Raw genomic sequence first — 18,375 nt, forward strand, 5'->3', positions numbered from 1 at the left:
CGTATTGGTAGACTTCACATACCTTTGAGTTTTTCTTTTTATAAATCTGTCAGGTATGCAGGTTTCCTCAAGATGTTTTCCTTCACCGTTTAGCAAGTGATCATACATTTGTAATACACACATAACTTTGAAAAATCAGAGGTGCCTGGGATTTGAACCTCGGACCCCTCGATCGAGGTCGAGGCTTGACCACTAGATTATCACTGCTTATCGCAAAGATTATCGTGTGTGTGATTAACTCGTGTATAAGCACCCTAAAATATCTTTGGAAACCTTTAAAACAGAGAAAACGTAAAAAATATAGGTAAAGAGGCAGGGTTTAAAAAACAAAATAAGACATCAAAAATGTATTTATTGTACAAAAATATTTTAAAATTAAAACTAATTTTACAAAATTATTGTATAGTAGAATAAAATGAAGAACACGTATTTATAATTGCTTAATTCGTGTGTGTGTGTGTGTGTGTGTGTGTGTGTGTGTCTCTCTCTCTCTCTCCCTCTGTGTGTGTGTGTGTGTGTGTGTGTGTGTGTGTGTGCGCGTGTGTGTGTTTGTGTGTGTGTGTGTGTTGTTTTTGATTAGTATTGTTGTTAAAAATCATTCGAGAACGTTTGTTGTTTACATTCTGGACGCTTATGTTATTGTTTGATTGATTGAAACATCAATTTCTTCTCACAATCACCTTCTTCTTCAGTTTGTCCCCTTCTTCTTTAAACCAATGCAGGAAGTGGGTTATGTTAGTGTACGTCGACCCCACTAACCCAGCAGAATCGTTTATATATACTCCATGAAATAGATATTTGGGTAGGGCGGATTGCTGTAAAGAGCGAAATGAAAATAGTTTAGAAGGTGGACCTTTGAATTGGGGGAGCGGTCTGATGCTCAGGTTCAAGGTTTCGATCGATCAAACGTAGACCAGATTATAGGTGGTAGAATTCTGTGGTTAACTCCGGCGGCACCACCGCCATACCTGTTACTGTTATAATGTTAAGCGATGCTCTGTTTTGATTTGAAGTGTGGTAAGGGAGACATGCTTTTCCGAGGCGTTCCAACTTAGTCCTCAGGGGTAGTGATGCATCTGTGGCCGACCTCATAGGAATATTAATCCTATCTGGGGTTATTACAGGTGTCCATACGGCAGTAGCTTACCATCAGGTGGACTGTATGCTCGTTTACTTACTATAATAAAAAAAATGTGAGCCGTCACGGGACGCCTGGCAGATGTGAAACATCGACATTATTTTGTATAAGTAATTTGCAGAAAAGAACATAGGTATTGTGATAGGAACTAAATATGTCATAATGATAAAATAAAAAATTACGATTTTTTTGATAAAATAAAATATTACGATGACTATTTATTGAATAAACATTTATTTTCATTAAATACAAAAAATTACGAATTTATTTCAAATCGTGACTACTTAATTCGTTTAATCAGTGACTTCGGTAATAGTTATTGCGCACGGCATGCGTCGCCACGCCAGAAATCGGTTTTACGTGCGGCTATAGATGTTTCACATCAAAAAAACTGACCAAGTGCAAGTTGAACTCGCACACGGTGGGTTCCGTAGAGCATTTTTATATTATTAGTATTTGTTATCATAGCAGCCATAGAAGTCTATGCATTGTTAAAATTTGAACGGTCTACTTATTACGGTTTAATAGATAAAGCGAAAAACCTCGAAATATCGCGGTTTGTTGTATGACGACCCCTATTTATTTTGACAATTTTTTGATTTTTAGCATTTGTTGTTATAGCGGCTACCCTTATATACACTCTGTAAGCATTTCAAGTGTCTATCTATTACGGTTCAGAAGATAGAGCCGTGTAACGGACCGACAGCGGATGCTTAGTAAAAGGGGTTTTACCCTTGGGGTACGGAACCCTAAAAATGAAAAACTAACCGGATCCAAACAGAATAGTCCGGCTCCTTCCTGTGGTTTAATGCCTTTGGATCCAGAGAAGACGCACATAACACTTTGCTCGGTATTGTTACACGACTGTTGTTGAGGTATCACTTGGTTGATCTGAAATTGAAATAAATATTTATTAGGTTTGGTGTGGTAAGGGAGACAGACTTTTCCGAGGCGTTCCAGCTTAGTCCTCAGGGATAGCGGCGCTAGTGGCCGACCTCAGGTGAGAATATCACATCCTATCTAGTGTTGATTACAGTTGTCCATGGGCGGCAGTAGCCACTTACCATCAGGTGGAATGCATGCTAGCGGCGCTTGTGGCCGACCTCAGGTGAGAATATCTCATCCTATGTTGATTACAGATGTCCATGGGCGGCAGTAGCCACTTACCATCACGTGGAATGCATGCTAGCGGCGCTTGTGGCCGACCTCAGGTGAGAATATCTCATCCTATGTTGATTACAGATGTCCCTACGGCAGTAGCCACTTACCATCAGGTGGAATGCATGCTAGCGGCGCTTGTGGCCGACCTCAGGTGAGAATATCTCATCCTATCTGGGGTTGATTACAGATGTCCCTGCGGCAGTAGCTTACCATCAGGTGGACTGTATGCTCAGGTTAATGGCCCAACTATACTCGTTTATACTTACGTAAGTCTCGCTCTCTGAGACAGCGATGCAGGCAGTTCCAAAGAGAGCTGGCGTCCACGGCATGCAAGCAGGATGTACATCGTGCCCGGGTAACATAGCCAAGGTTATTATTGCTATGTCATTTACGTGTGTACCTAGAATCAAAGTATAAGGTTTACACGCAGCTTTGCTTCATCAACAACCCATTACGGTCCCACTGCTGGGCACGGGTCTCCTCTCATAATGAGAAGGTATAGGCCATAGTCCACCGCGCTGGCCAAGTGCGTATTGGTAGACTTCACATATCTTTGAAAACTTTAATTTCTCAGTACCCTTACCATGAGTTTTCAAAACATCCCACAATTTTACGTTACGTTTACTCAATACATTATTCTGTTCCGTTTGCTTTAGTAGACTGAGTAAACGTAACAATAAGTAAGTGCTCAAGTCTTTTTGTCTGCCTTACAATTTCGCGAAAAAGAGAGAAAACATAAAGCGCCATTTTGTCAATTTAGACATTTAATGTAACGTTACTGACACTATAGTTCTGATAAAATCCGCTAGGGGCGCTGATTGGAATTTGATTGGCAAATACGTAAACAAATACCAAAACAGTCATATTTGTCAAAACGTAAAACTGGTAATGGTACAGGTACGCAGGTTTCCTCACGAAGTTTTCCTTCGCCGTTTAAACATTTGATAATTAATATTTTATACTTACTTGCATCAAAGTGCTTATGCGGAATCACTTTACTTATTTCAAGTGTCGTTTGTTCTGTTTTCGTGAACTTGGCAACCAGTTCTGATGGTGCGTGACCGTTCACACACGATGCGGTGGTCACCAGCGCCCTCACTGACCCTAAGTCGAGGTAGGTCGCAGCGCATATAGGCTGGCTTTGACCTGACAAACTGTAAGAAATTGGAAATGTGACCCAGAATGTCTTTTATAATACAGGAATAGCAGACGAGCTCCAGCTAATGGTTCGGCTACTTCCGTATGGACATCTGTAATCATCCCAGATAGGATTAGATGACCTGAGGTCGGCCACAAGCGCTACCCCGTCTAAGCTGGAACGCTTCGGAAAAGTATGTGTCTTACCACACTTCAAACTAGAACACAGCAGCGCGTAACACTGCTGTTATAACAGACATAGGTGTGGCGGTGGTGCCGCTGTCGAACCACAAAGGGTTCTTCACTTACTCACGTGGACTGCATGCTTGTTACTATAATACCGCGATTCCCAACCCATAGTCTGCGGACCCCTAGTGGTCCGCGAGTATATGTATGGGGGTCCGCGATGTCATCTCTGGACCATATATAAATCGCTCATTAAATGCAAAAGGGCCGCTTTACTGCTTTTTTCAACCACATACATATGTGAAAAGGCATTCTCTGCTCTTGTTTATACAAAAAATAAATACAGAAACAGATTATAAGTAGAATCTGATTTGAGATTACAGCTTAGTAGCAACATCAACCAGAATATCCCTGATTTAGTTGCAAAGAAGCAACACCAACCTTCCCATTATTTTTTTTTCATATTTTTCATAATAAACAGTTATAATTACCTTCTGTATTTGTTTTTTGTATCTGTAATAACTAAAATAAATACCTAATCCGTTTTGTTTGCTGTTTATTTTATTCGGTCCTTGAAAACAGTGTTTGATTTCCTAAGACTCCGTGGACTGAAAAAGGCTGGGAAACGCTGCTATAATAGTAAATTATAAAAAAGGGCTTACGTATAGATCCATGCCCTCCAAGGGTACTGCCGGTCCAAAACAGATCTTAGGCTAGGCCTTCTCGATCTAGGATAGCCTTCAGGGTTCTCCGTACCACAATTGTCCGTGTTCCTTAAATTAAAAATAATAAAAATATCAAAACTGAAACAGATTGCACACAAACACATTGATATATCTGAAAAAAGTATTTTTTTTATAGTATAGGAGTAGCAGACGAGCTTACAGTCCACGTGCTGGTAAGTGGGTACTGCCGCCCATGGACAACTGAAATCAACCCCAGATAGGATTAGATATTCCCACCTGAGTTCGGCCACAGATGCGCCGCTACACCTGAGGACTAAGCTGGAACGCCTCGGAAAAGTCTGTCTCCCTTACCACACCCTTCAAACCGGAACACAGCAGCGCCTAACACTGCTGTTATTAGGTAGAAATAGGTGTGGCGGTGGTGCCGCCGGAGTCGAACCACAAAGGGTTGTACCACCTTCTAACCACCATAACTTTGATACTAGAAATAGAAATAAATTAGCAATTCCTAAACATAGATTATGTAAGGTGGCTAGATCTTTCATGGGTAACTGTATTCGCTACTACAATAAAATACCCGACCACATCTTGAATCTCACAGAAAAAGTTTAAACATGTCGTTAAACAAAGGCTGTGGAAAATAGCGTACTGAGGCTGAGTTATTTGACTGACAAAACGGTGTGTGTTATGGAGTTTCTTTCGCCGCTTCTTCTCCATAAAGAAACACCTTGTCAAGGTAGAAGATAGAATCTGTGTGTGTGTGTGTGTGTGTGTGTGTGTGTGTCAAAGTCAAAGTCAAAGTCAAAGCATATTTATTGTGGACACGTAATATACAGGTGACAAAATGTTACTTTATTCGCTATGTCCTGCCATACGGCGTACAATATAATTTGTCTTATTCTAAAATTAATATATGAAGAAGAGAATAGATTTAAAAGACAGGCTAATTAAAATTATACAGAATTAATAAAGACATAATAAATTACAAAACAAGTCAATAAGTGTCAAAATAAACCAGACCAATCTCAGTGGGGCACTGCAATCAGACCTCATCGTCCAGAAATTCTTTAATTGAGTAATAACACTTGTTAATTAAAAAATCTTGCACTTGGGTTTTAAATAGCTCAAATTTTGATATGGCCCGTATGCTCTTTGGTAGTTTATTGTACAGAAGTGGAGCCATACAAAATACACTTTGTTTGAATAAGGCAGTTTTACCACTAGGAATAATTATTTTATCGTTATGCCTTGCTCGCGATTTAAATTTAAATTCATCAATGTTATTTTTAACAAAATTAACTGTTTCTAAAATATAAATACATGGTAGGGTCAAAATTTTAGCCATCTTAAAATATTTTTTACACGATGTTCTTTTCTTTAGGCAATATATTATTCTTATACATCTTTTTTGAGCTATAAATGCTTTGTTTTTATCTGTCGAATTCCCCCAAAAAATTACTCCATATCTCAATGTCGAGGCAATGTAAGCATGATAAGCAGTTAAAGCGACATCGATATTTACTACTTTTCTCAGATTTCGTAACGCATATGAGAACTTACTGAGCTTTTTGCAGACTTGGTCGACCTGTGTTTTCCATCTAAGTTTTCTGTCTATTTGTAAACCTAAAAATTTTGTAACGTCAGTCTCTTCTATATTAGTCCCTAAATAATTGACGTTTATTTTGTCATGTTTATGTTTTTGCTTGAAATTTATTATTTTTGTCTTATCTAAATTTATTGTCAAATTATTATGATTAAACCATTTTATTATAGATGTCAATGAGGAATTAATTATTTTTTCAATATTTGTAGTTTCACCTGTGTACAGTACCGTACTATCGTCAGCAAAAAGTGTTATGTTAAAAGGGATTTTACTCGGTAAATCATTAATATATATAAGAAATAGAAGAGGACCCAAAACACTGCCCTGTGGCACGCCATATTTTATGGATCTTCTTTCTGATTCATATTCTATCTCTGTCTTTGTGGTTTCACGTACTCTACTTATCTTAGTTGTTTGTGTTCTCCCAGTTAAATATGATTTTATGAGATCCTGCGCTTTCCCTCTGATACCATATGAGAACATTTTTTGGAGTAGAATCTTATGATCTACATGGTCAAACGCTTTGGAAATATCCATAAATAGAGCAATGGCTGGCTCCCTTTTATCAACGTTGCTAATAACTTTATTTAAGAATTTATAAATAGCCATATTTATTGATTTATTGTGCCTAAAACCATACTGTTCTTCACATAGAATATTATGCGATTCAAGAAATACGTAAAGTTTCTTAAAAATGATTTTTTCGTAAATCTTCGCAAAAATTGACAATAAGGCTATTGGTCTATAATTGCTTACATTGCAGGGATCCCCTTTCTTCAGCAAAGGTTTTATAACAGATTGTTTTAAATCCTCAGGAAAAGTACCATTCTCCAGGCATAAATTAATTAAAAAACATAAAATGGGAGAAATTATATGGGAGACATCTTTAATAATTTTAGTTATTACCCCATCATAACCAGAGCTATTAGTATTTTTTAAAGAAAGAATTACAGAATTTATGTCACACGGTATCACAGGAGTCAGAAATATTGAATTAGGATTATTGTATGTCACAGTATTATCAATTATATCATTTTTTCTAGTTTTAACTACGTCAGCAAAATAATTATTAAAGTAAGTTGAGATTTCTCGTGGATCATGGATATCTTTTCCCTCGACAGATATTTTGTGAATGTCTTCTTGAGGAAAATTAGCTTTATTTTTATTAATAACCTGCCAGGTTGCTCTAGTTTTATTTGAGGAAGATTTTATGTAGTTGTCATTTTGGGATTTTTGTGTTAATTTTATAATTGATTTGTATCGTTTGGAATATAATTTATAAGCTTTTTTATTATTTTCATTAGGGCATAATCTATATTTCCAGAGCAGCTCTCGCGTACGCTTACTACACAATCTAAGTCCCCGTGTTATCCATTTAGGTTTCACTCTAGGTGATATTTTAATTCGTTTCATGGGAAAACAAAGGTTATACAGTAATTTGAACCAGTCATGAAAATATATAAAAGATTCATTTGCATCTAATTTGTTATAAACTTCGTTAAAATTTAACTGACTTAAGTATTTAATAAATATATATCTGTTCTCTAGTGAATAGTCTCGCCTATATATAAACCAGTATTTAAGATGACAGAACTTTTTTACGGGGCATTTTATTAGTTGTGCACTATGGTCAGAAAGATCCAAGTCTATGATTTCGCTCTTGCTAGCTTTTATGTTATGTATTATATTGTCAATACAGGTGTTACTGATATAGCGCGTGGGCGATTTAAATTCAAATTTTAAGTTGTGGCTCAGAACTAACGATTCAAACTCTGTGGTAATTTTATCTATTTTAAGCATGTTTATATTAAAATCGCCGCATATAATTAACTTGTTTCTGGTAATCGTTAATTTTTGTATAATTGTATTAAGACGTATTAAGAAGTGTGTGTGTGTGTGTGTGTGTGTGTGTGTGTGTGTGTGTGTGTGTGTGTGTGTGTGTGTGTGTGTGTGTGTGTGTGTGTGTGTGTGTGTGTGTGTGTGTGTGTGTGTGTGTGTGTGTGTGTGTGTGTGTGTGTGTGTGTGTGTGTGTGTGTGTGTGTGTGTGTGTGTGTGTGTGTGTGTGTGTGTGTGTGTGTGTGTGTGTGTGTGTGTGTGTGTGTGTGTGTGTGTGTGTGTGTGTGTGTGTGTGTGTGTGTGTGTGTGTGTGTGTGTGTGTGTGTGTGTGTGTGTGTGTGTGTGTGTGTGTGTGTGTGTGTGTGTGTGTGTGTGTGTGTGTGTGTGTGTGTGTGTGTGTGTGTGTGTGTGTGTGTGTGTGTGTGTGTGTGTGTGTGTGTGTGTGTGTGTGTGTGTGTGTGTGTGTGTGTGTGTGTGTGTGTGTGTGTGTGTGTGTGTGTGTGTGTGTGTGTGTGTGTGTGTGTGTGTGTGTGTGTGTGTGTGTGTGTGTGTGTGTGTGTGTGTGTGTGTGTGTGTGTGTGTGTGTGTGTGTGTGTGTGTGTGTGTGTGTGTGTGTGTGTGTGTGTGTGTGTGTGTGTGTGTGTGTGTGTGTGTGTGTGTGTGTGTGTGTGTGTGTGTGTGTGTGTGTGTGTGTGTGTGTGTGTGTGTGTGCCTTTATTAGTAGGTAAGCAGATGAAGATTTGATGATGAAGAAGCAGATATTAATCTAATTATGATGGTATGGGTGTTAACCGTTTTCTTTACGAGGGGGAAACCTTCAAAAGGTACCCGATATTATGGGAGTGACGCCGGGTTATGTGGGACCTTTACCGCACTAAAACCCCCCCGGTGGCCGTCCTCGGTGCTGCGTAGAGGACTCCGGGATCTCCAAAGGAACGCAACCGGAGTCCTCTTAGCGCTTTGCCCCGTTGGGCTCCGCCCAGGTGAGCTTGTCGCTCGCCACACCATCTGGTGTGTACAACGGTATGCGACCACACATACAGCCGTCCATGTGTGTTAACCTAATTATGATCGCTTGGGTTACTTATTTTTGAAATCTTCATCTGCTTACTAATGAAGGCGACTTTACATATAGAATCAGTAGTTTTTGCCCGCGGCTTCGCCCGCGTTTAAAAGAAAATAATATGACGTACTAACATACATAAAACTGAAAATTCGTATTCTCATTGGAACGACAGTGGCGCCATCTGGCGATAATTGATCGTACCAACTCTGGAGACTTCGTTGGCTCATGGACAACAACTTTGCTAAAGATCATCACTTGATCAAATGCATAGTTTACGATTCAATCCTTACTAATATCGATTAAAATAATCGATTTTTTTGGTTCAAAAGATCGCTTCTCCGATTAATCCATCTTAGATCGCCATTCCTAGTTCCCGTGGGATTTCCGGGATAAAAACTATCCTATGTCCTTTCTCGGGTCTCAGACTATCTTTGTACAAAATTCCATTCAAACCGGTTCAGTGCTTTAGGCGTGAAGAAGAGACAACCAGAAAGACAGACAGACAGACAGAGTTACTTTCGGATTTATAATATAAGTAAGGGTTAATATCTTACCTAGGAACAAGGTCCAGATTTGAAATACAGCATACCTCAGATTCTTTACAGTTTTTGTCCTTCAACCTAAAAAAGACATTGATTAAAATAGAAATAAAATAAAACGTTTCGTGGGTGCTATGGTCACACGGAGACAAGTACACAAACACCCAGACCCAGAAACAGAAACCTAATCTATTATATATCATAATTTAGAAATCTATCTTGCCGGGGATCGATCCCGGGACCCTCTACGCATCAGACCGGTATGGTGACCGCTCCGCCACGCAAGGTGTGTGTCTATACTAATATTATAAAGAGGAAAACTTTGTTTGTTTGTTTGATTGTAATGAATAGGCTCAAAAACTAATAGACCGATTTTAAAAATTCTTTCACCATTCGAAAGCTACATTATCCACGAGTAACAGGCTATATTTTATATGAAATATATTTGATAAATAGATTTTGAGGTGGTACAAAGTTTGCTGGGTCAGCTAGTCAATAATAATTTGAGATATATTTTGCTACAAATTTAATCCGATTTTTAGTAATTTTATGTAAATATCGTATTTATTGGTAAGTGGCAATCTAGCGGGAAACTATATGAAAAGAAAGAAAGATATTATTGCTATTTTTGTATTAAACGACGCGCAGTCAACCTGATGGTAAGTGGCTACTGCCGTATGGACATCTGTAATCATCCCCAGATAGGATTAGATATTCCTACCTGAGGTCGGCTACAAATACGCCGCTACCCCTGAGGGCTAAGCTGGAATACCTCTTAAACGTATGTCTCCCTTACATCCTTCAACCAGAACACAGCAGCGCTTAACACTGCTGTTACAACAGAAAGTGTGGCGGTGCCGCCGTCGAACCACAAAGTGTTCTACCACAAACAGTAATGGGTTGACTTACTTCAAGCGTTGTATTGATTTTGGAGGGCGGCTTTTAAATCTATCATTGTCGCAGTTGTAACATGAGATACAGGTACCCGCGGACCCTTCAACGCCAGTACATTTCAGTTGAGCATATGTAACGTTGTCATCTGCAATAAACATAAAGTTTATCTTATATATAACATTCTCGTGTCACAATGTTAGTTACCGTACTCCGAAACGGCTTTACAGATTTTCAACAAATTTTATATGCATATTCAGAATGAGAATCGGCTACTATCTATTTTTCATACACCTAAGTGATAAGGGTTGTTCACCCTTAACATTTTTTTATTTATATGGCAACAACGTTTGCCGGGTCAGCTATTTTTTATAGGATTAGCAGACAGAGCATGCGGTCCACCTGATGGTAAGTGACTACTGCCGCTCATGGACATCTCTTCCTACATCTATGCCTCGGATAAGTATGTCTCTTACCACACTTCAAACCAGAACACAGCAGCACTTAACACTGCTGTTATAACAGAAATAGGTGTGACGGTGGTGCCGCCGGAGTCAAAACACAAAGGGTTCTACCTTCAATATGTTATGTAAATAATTGGCCAAGGCAAGTCGAACTCGCACATAGGGTTTTGTACTACCATTTAATAGGGTTCCGTACCCAAAGGGTAAAAACGGAACCCTATTAATAGTAATAGGACTTAGGTCTTAGGACTTCGCCGTCTGTCCGTCTGTCACAGGGCTATATCTCCGGAACCGTAATAGATAGACACAACAGAAGATGCATAACGGTAGCCGCTATAACAACAAATACTAAAAATAAAATAAAGTTGAATATTAAAGGGGGTCTCCATACAACAAACCTGATTGCTTCGGCATTTTTCGATCTAACTGTTAAACCGTACTAGGAAGACAGATGAAATTTTTACAATCCGTTTACTACTATAACTGGTATTATAATAAATACAAATAAGAACCATAAATCATATTGAAATACAGTTATTTTAATTTTATTATACGTTGTTTACGTATCATTCCTCATCAAAACTAATTATGTCACAGAAATATGGATGGCGTTGGGGCAAATAATACTTAGGTTATTGAAAATTTACGTATCATTCATCATCACCCCAACGCCATCTTTTGGTGTGTCAAATAACTAAGTATTGAAAATAATAAAATGAATAAAAATAAGTACAAAATAATGGACATTTGGTGGTACGGAAGCCTCCATGTGCGAGTTCGACTCGTACTTGGCGATTTTTTTTTTAATTATTGCACGACTCATGATGCGAAGCATCAGAGAGTGCTTTACGATCGAAAAATTTTTTTCGCTTCATTTTGGCGGCTATTTTTATTATTATAGCCTTGATAGTTCACGGAATCAAGATATTTTGCATACTATTGTCGAGATAATTTAATGGAGATTAATTCCATACTTTTTAAAAATTGATTTACTGCAATAGAATTGGAAAAAAACACCAAAATAGGTCAAAAATTTTTCCTGTCCGTCATGTGTCAAACCTGAAAACACTGTAACTTGTGAAAAAATCCATCATTTGAGTTAATTTTTTTTTTAAATTCTAATCGACGATTGTAGGTCACTGAATGCGAATGATTAATTAATTCAGTGTCGTTTAATTGCAATTAATAAAAAACTACAAGACTGTATATCTATAGATATTATGTACATTTATTCCACCAGGGGCGCTTGTGCAGTACCTTCTTCCTACTACAGCTGTTTTTTCGGCAATTATTTTTGAACGACTTAAGTTTTTTTTTTTTTTTTTTTATATTTCATAATGAAATGAGCATTATGAGTCGTGCACTTTTGGATTTTCCAAACTTTTAGTATCTATCTATTATATAGCAGCTACTGAAGTAAATACATTGTGAATGTTTAAACTGTCTACGGTTCAAAAGATATAGCGAAAAACGTCGAAAATAGCGGTTTCTTGTATAGAGACCACCATTTATTTTTAACTTTAATTTTTGATGTGAAACATCTATAGCCGCACGTAAAACCGATTTCTGGCGTGGCGACGCATGACGTGGCGCCACGCTATACGATGGTATATATATATACAGTCTATATGCAGTAGTGTGTACGGTGTGGCGACGCGTCGCCATGCGCAAAAATCGTAATATTTTATTTTATCATTATGACATATTTAGTTCCTATCACAATATGTTCTTTTCTGCATATTACTTTTACAAAATAATGTCGATGTTTTACATCTGTCAGGCGTCCCGTGACGGCTCACATTGTTTTTTTTTAGTATGCAACCACCGTTATATTAACTTTGTAGAAATTCAAGCGTCTATTACGGAGATAGAACCCTGTGACAGACGGACAGATGGACAGACAGCGGAGGCTCAGTAATAAGGTTTCGCTTTACCCTTTGCGTTCTGTACCCTTACCATGAGTTTTCCAAAAATCCCACAACTTTACGTTACGTTTACTCAATCCATTATTCTGTTCCGTTTGCTTCAGTAGACTGAGTAAACGTAACAATAAGTAAGTGCTCAAGTCTTTTTGTCTGCCTCACATGTTCGCAAAAAAGAGAGACAAAACATAAAGCGCCACTTTGTCAATTTAGACATTTAATGTTACGTTACTGTTACAATAGTTCTGATACAATCCGCTAAAGGCGCTGTTTGGAAATTGTACGGACAAATACGTAAACAAATACCAAAACAGTCATATTTGTCAAAACGTAAAAACTCATGATAAGGGTACTGAACCCTAAAAAGATTTCAAAAGCTGCAGCGTTTAACAATATCATCATCATCATCAACCCATTACTGTCCCACTGCTGGGCACGGGTCTCCTCTCAGAATGAGAAGGATTAGGCCATAGTCCACCGCGCTGGCAAAGTGCGTATTCACATACCTTTGAGATTTTTTTTTATAAATCTCTCAGGTATGCAGGTTTCCTCACGATGTTTTCCTTCACCGTTTAGCAAGTGATAATTAATTTCTAATACGCACATAACTTTGAAAAATCAGAGGTGCGTGCCTGGGATTTGAACCTCGGACCCCTCGATCGAAAAGCCGGGTTTCTTAACCACTAGGCTATCACTGCCTCAGCGTTTAACATTATAGATAATAATATACTTACTACTAAAGTTATCTAGAAAAGTGGATCCAAAGGGATCTGCTTGCTGGTGTGAGACAGCTATGTGCATCAGCAGTGTTGTTGCTAATAAAAAACTGTAATAAAAATAATATGAGTGTTTCAGTGCAGCGAATTCTTAAACGTATCAAGAGATGTCGCTACACGTCTCTGAAGTTTTCTTAAAATCTTCTGTAGCACTACCATGAGTTGGCATAGAAACGCCACTATAGAAATGGTAAATAGAAAACTATTGTCAGTTTGCTAGTGAATAACATAACTACTATCGTTACGGTATTTCTTGACAACGTCTGTCAAATTAATGACTCATGGGACCGAATTTGTATGGCAATAGATCATAATGACATTCGCTAGCGATTTGATTTCGATAGGTTTTTTACGTTACGAGTGGCTCACACTACGGAATTTAGTTCTACGAGTAACCACCAGAGGCGCTGTACAATTTTTCATACATTTATTTTACGCAGTCGCTAGCGAGTAATACTTTCGTGAACTCATGGTAGTGCTACTGGTATCTACATTTTTTTCTATACTAATATTATGAAGAGGAAAACTTTGTTTGTTTGTTTGATTGTAATGAATAGGCTCGAAAACTACTGGACCGATTTTAAAAATTCGTTCACCATTCGAAGGTTACATTATCCACGAGTAACATAGGCTATATTTTATATGAAATATATTTGATAAATAGATTTTGAGGCGGTACAAAGTTTGCCGGGTCAGCTAGTATAATATAAGAGTAGCAGACGAGGGTACTCCACCTTACTACTGTTTTATGGAGACCCCAGAAAGGGAAGATTACTGAGATCGGCCACAGCGCTACACCTGAGGATTAAGCTAGAGTGACTCGGAAAAGTATGTCTCTTACCACACTTCAAACCAGAACACAGCAGCGCTTAACACTGCTGTTATAACAGAAATAAGTAAGTGGTTCGACTCCGGCGGCACCACCGCAATACCTATTTCTGCCTAATAACAGCAGTGTTAGGCGCTGCTGTGTTCTGTTTTGAAGGGTGTGGTAAGAGAGACATACTTTTCCGAGGCGTTCCAGCTTAGTCCTCAGGGTTAGCAGCGCATCTGTGGCCGACCTGGGTAGGAATATCTAATCCTATCTAGGGTTGATTACAGATGTCCATGGGTGGCAGTAGCCACTTACCAGGTAGCCACTTATCAGGTGGACTGCATGCTCGTCTGCCCTATATTATAAAAACGAAAAAAAATATTCTATTTCATATAAAAGTGGAGGTATTGCAGCATTAAGATAAAAAAAAATATATTTTTTTTAAATATGAATAAAAATTAATTTTATTGTTTAATTTACCTCGACATTTTTTTATCTTCTGTCCCAATTTTGAAAATAGTTTCCAAATGCTCACTAGATTAGATCTGTAACAAAAAAAAATATTAGAAAAACCTTCTAAAATAACTTTTATTCAAATTACTATTGCGATGTGACTCGTTTCTACATCGGAGCGGACTAGCTGTTTGGTGCGGTACTGACTTACATATGAGGCGAGCGGCTTAGTGCTCAGGAGTGACGTGTGATCGGCTTCAGGTGGAACCTGCCCTGTATTATATTTACACCGTGGTGGCACGGTTAACATATATGACACGCAAATATGAAGGTGGTATAGTATATAACTATATAATATACCATCGTATAGCGCGGCGACGCGTCGCCACGGCATGCGTCGCCACGCCAGAAATCGGTTTTACGTGCGGCTATATATGTTTCACATCAAAAATCTCGTGTAACAATGTTAGTTACCGTACTCCTCCGAAACGGCCTTACCGATCTTCACCAAATTTTATATGCATATTCAGTAGGTCTGAGAATCGGCTACTATCTATTTTTCAAACCCCTAAATGAAGTTGTTCACCCTTAACATTTTTTTATTAATATGGCAACACAATTGCCGGGTCAGCAAGTATACATTTATAATATTAGTTATGATTATCTTGTATTACATATTTTAGCGCTGCTTAACGTTGTTCAAGAAATAAGCATATTTAAATATAAATGATTTATCTCTTGTTATCACAAAAGGTCAGCGAATTTGACACAGGGGTTTTTGTATCGGACGAAACCCGTTATTACTAATAATTATTATAAAAACAAAATACCCGATAGCGAAATTAATCATTAAAAGAGGTAAAACCCTCTGTGGTTCGACTCCGGCACCACCGCCACACCTGTTTCTGTTATAAGAGCAGTGTAGCGCTGCTGTGTGAGTTTGAAGTGTGGTGAGGGAGACAATTTTCCGAGGCGTTCCAGCTTAGTCCTCAGGGGTAGCGGCGCATCTGTGGCCGACCTCAGGCAGAAATATTTTATCCTATCTGGGGTTGATTACAGGTGGACTGCATGCTCGTCTGCTACTCTTATATTATAAAAACGAAAAAAAAAACTATTTCAGATAAAAGCGGAGGTACTACAGCATAAAAATAAAATTATATATTTTAAATATGAAAACAAATTGATTTTATTGTTTAATTTACCTCGACATTTTTTTATCGAGGTAATTATCAATTACTCGAATTGGTAAACTTCATACAACTTTCAGAACTTTTTCAAATCTCTCAGGTTTTCTCACGATGTCACTATATTATGAAATATGGTCTTAATGGGTCTAACATGTAACGATGAGCACGCTACATTAATTTAGTTTAGTTTAGTCAATCCTAACTAATATTATAAATGCGAATGTGTTTGTGTGTTACACTGTCACGTCTTAACTACATGATTGTCATGAAATGTACACACGTTGACAGGGGTCCAGAAAGGGACATAGGGTAGCTTTTACCCCGAATAATTAAAGTTTAAAAACTAAAACCACGCTAAAATCGCAGAATGAAAATCGTTAATCCTAATTCCTGACGATCCTGATGAGGAGAATGGGATAAGATTATTAAAATCGTATATTGTCATCGGTTCTTGATTAGTGTTCAAATTTTTAAGTTCATCGGACCATTCAAAGTGGGTAAAAACCGAGTTCAAAGATTCCGTTACATACATACATACAGGTCAAGCTAAAAAAAGCGTGGTAATAAGGACCGTTCCCGAGGGATAGATAAAACCTGTCTCCACGAACGAGGCTGCGGGAAAAAGCTAGTTGTTTATAAGTCAAGAACACTAAAAGCTACATTTATATCAGAATACTTCCTGTTATTGTGGAAACTGGTTATTCCTCCAATATTATTTCTTATAATATAATTGTGTTCTAAGGAAATTATTGCAGTAATATCGCAGTTTGAAGGTACAAAGATATCTCTTAAATTAGGATTTTGTTCTGAGACAGCAGTTTATTTTTATCTATATTATACTTCTATAAGCAGACGAGCATGCAATCCACCTGATGGTAAGTGGCTACTGCCGCCCATGACATTTGTAATCGATCCCAGATATTCCTCAGAGGTCTGATTTCCTGAGGACTAAGCTGGAACGCCTCGGATAAGTATGTCTCTCTTACCACACCCTTCAAACCAGAACAGTAGCGCTTTACGGCTGTTATAACAGAAATAGATGTGACGGTGGTGCCGCCGGAGTCGAACGACTGAATGCTACCTTTAAACTTTAAGCTTACAGTAGGAGACTTATAAGTTAAAAATATAGTTAAGAATAATTTCGATACCTTTAGTCGCAAATCAGCCAACTCCACTTTTTTCAAAACGTTTTTTATTTATTTATTTTGATAGTAAATGGCGTTGAACGATATCAAAATAAATAAAAAAACATTTGGACAAAAAGTGGAACTGGCTAATTAACGAATTAAGATTGGACAAAAAGTTGAGTTGACTGATTTGCGAATTAACGTATCGATTTGTAACAAAACATGAGCTAATAATATAATCGAATTAATTACATTAATGTAAAAAAAAAACAAAATGAAATGTGTGTGCACGAGTGTGCAAGAATGGGAATGGGCATAAGTATGTATGAGTTATATCATAGGTTTAAAGGTGACAAAATATACCTACTAAATTAGGTTTTATCGTGAGGTCACAGTTTATTTTTATACAGAAACAATCAAGCATGCAGTGAAATGAAATGAATAGTACATTACGATACGAGGACGAAAAATTTTTTTCTGACAAGTGTGAGTTTGCAGGCCGAGCCGCAGGCGAGGACTGCAATCACACGAGTCAGAAAAACATTTTTCGTCCGCGTGTTGTATAAAATTTTATATTACGGGGTCGGAAATGGGGGTTTTGCGCACGCGAAGCGTGCGTAAAACGTCAATTTACGCACGCCGTGATATAAATATATTTATTTTGTACAGGCCAACGGCGGCACTTACAAATTGTCAGTTACAATATTTTCTTAAACCACTGCCGCATCGGAACGCGACCTCTACTGAGAAGATCCGGTAAGAAACTCAGTGGGTTTGTCTTTTTTAATAATAATTATTCTCTTTTTCCCTTTTTTTAATGACGTCATTTTTACATATAATTCATAATGCATTAGTCCACCTGATGATAAGTAACTACCACCCATGGACATTTGTAATCAATCCCAGATTATATTCCTACCTGAGACCGACCACCGATGCATCGCTGAGGACTAAGCTGGAACGCCTCAGAAAAGTATGTCTCTTACCAAACTTCAAACCAGAACACAGCAGCGCTACACTGCTGTTATTAGGTAGAAATATGGCTGTGGTGCCGCCGAATCGAACAGAGGGCGACTTTAAACCTTTTATTATATTTACGTTAAAATTACTAAATAAAATTAATAATTATTAATTACTTACCAAAACACAAAAATATAATTGAAACACATTGAAGAACACAACAAAACTTAATTAATTATAGCGAGTACGTCGAAGTTGCTTCGCGGCTAAGAACACACTGAAGTGGAATAATTATTCAACACTGGTTTTCCTTGTACATAAATTAGGTAGAAATAAAGTTATTGCATACATCGATGACTTTATTAAACTCAATATATTTTTAACAGATTAAATCCAGCAATGTATGTTTTAGTTATAGGAATTATTGAG

At 37.7% G+C, this 18,375-nt stretch overlaps 1 protein-coding gene across 1 annotated transcript; it reads right to left on the reverse strand.

The window, feature by feature from the left end:
* Positions 1–332: 332 nt before the first annotated feature.
* LOC140752816 (serine protease 56-like) lies at positions 333–18,242 on the reverse strand. Its single transcript, XM_073087169.1, has 10 exons — positions 18,127–18,242; positions 14,700–14,764; positions 13,364–13,455; positions 10,262–10,391; positions 9,368–9,433; positions 4,285–4,395; positions 3,266–3,453; positions 2,566–2,699; positions 1,907–2,029; positions 333–815 (listed from the first exon to the last, which is right to left on the reverse strand). The coding sequence occupies exons 2-10, from the start codon at positions 14,705–14,707 to the stop codon at positions 660–662; spliced, it is 1,008 nt and encodes a 335-aa protein (XP_072943270.1). The 5' UTR covers positions 14,708–14,764; positions 18,127–18,242; the 3' UTR covers positions 333–659.
* Positions 18,243–18,375: the final 133 nt, after the last annotated feature.

The sequence above is a fragment of the Epargyreus clarus genome, unplaced genomic scaffold (genome assembly GCF_041222505.1).
Source record: "Epargyreus clarus isolate Ecla_fem2 unplaced genomic scaffold, WU_Ecla_fem_2.2 ptg000025l, whole genome shotgun sequence".
Taxonomy (NCBI): Eukaryota; Metazoa; Arthropoda; class Insecta; order Lepidoptera; family Hesperiidae; genus Epargyreus; species Epargyreus clarus.

Excerpts from the sequence above, each read along its gene's own strand:
- LOC140752816 (XM_073087169.1), bottom strand. Across the intron at positions 10,392-13,363 it reads TTTTCTAGATAACTTTAGTA|ATGACAACGTTACATATGCT; the intron begins GTAAGTATATTA and ends TGTTTATTGCAG. Across the intron at positions 9,434-10,261 it reads AAATCAATACAACGCTTGAA|GTTGAAGGACAAAAACTGTA; the intron begins GTAAGTCAACCC and ends TGTCTTTTTTAG.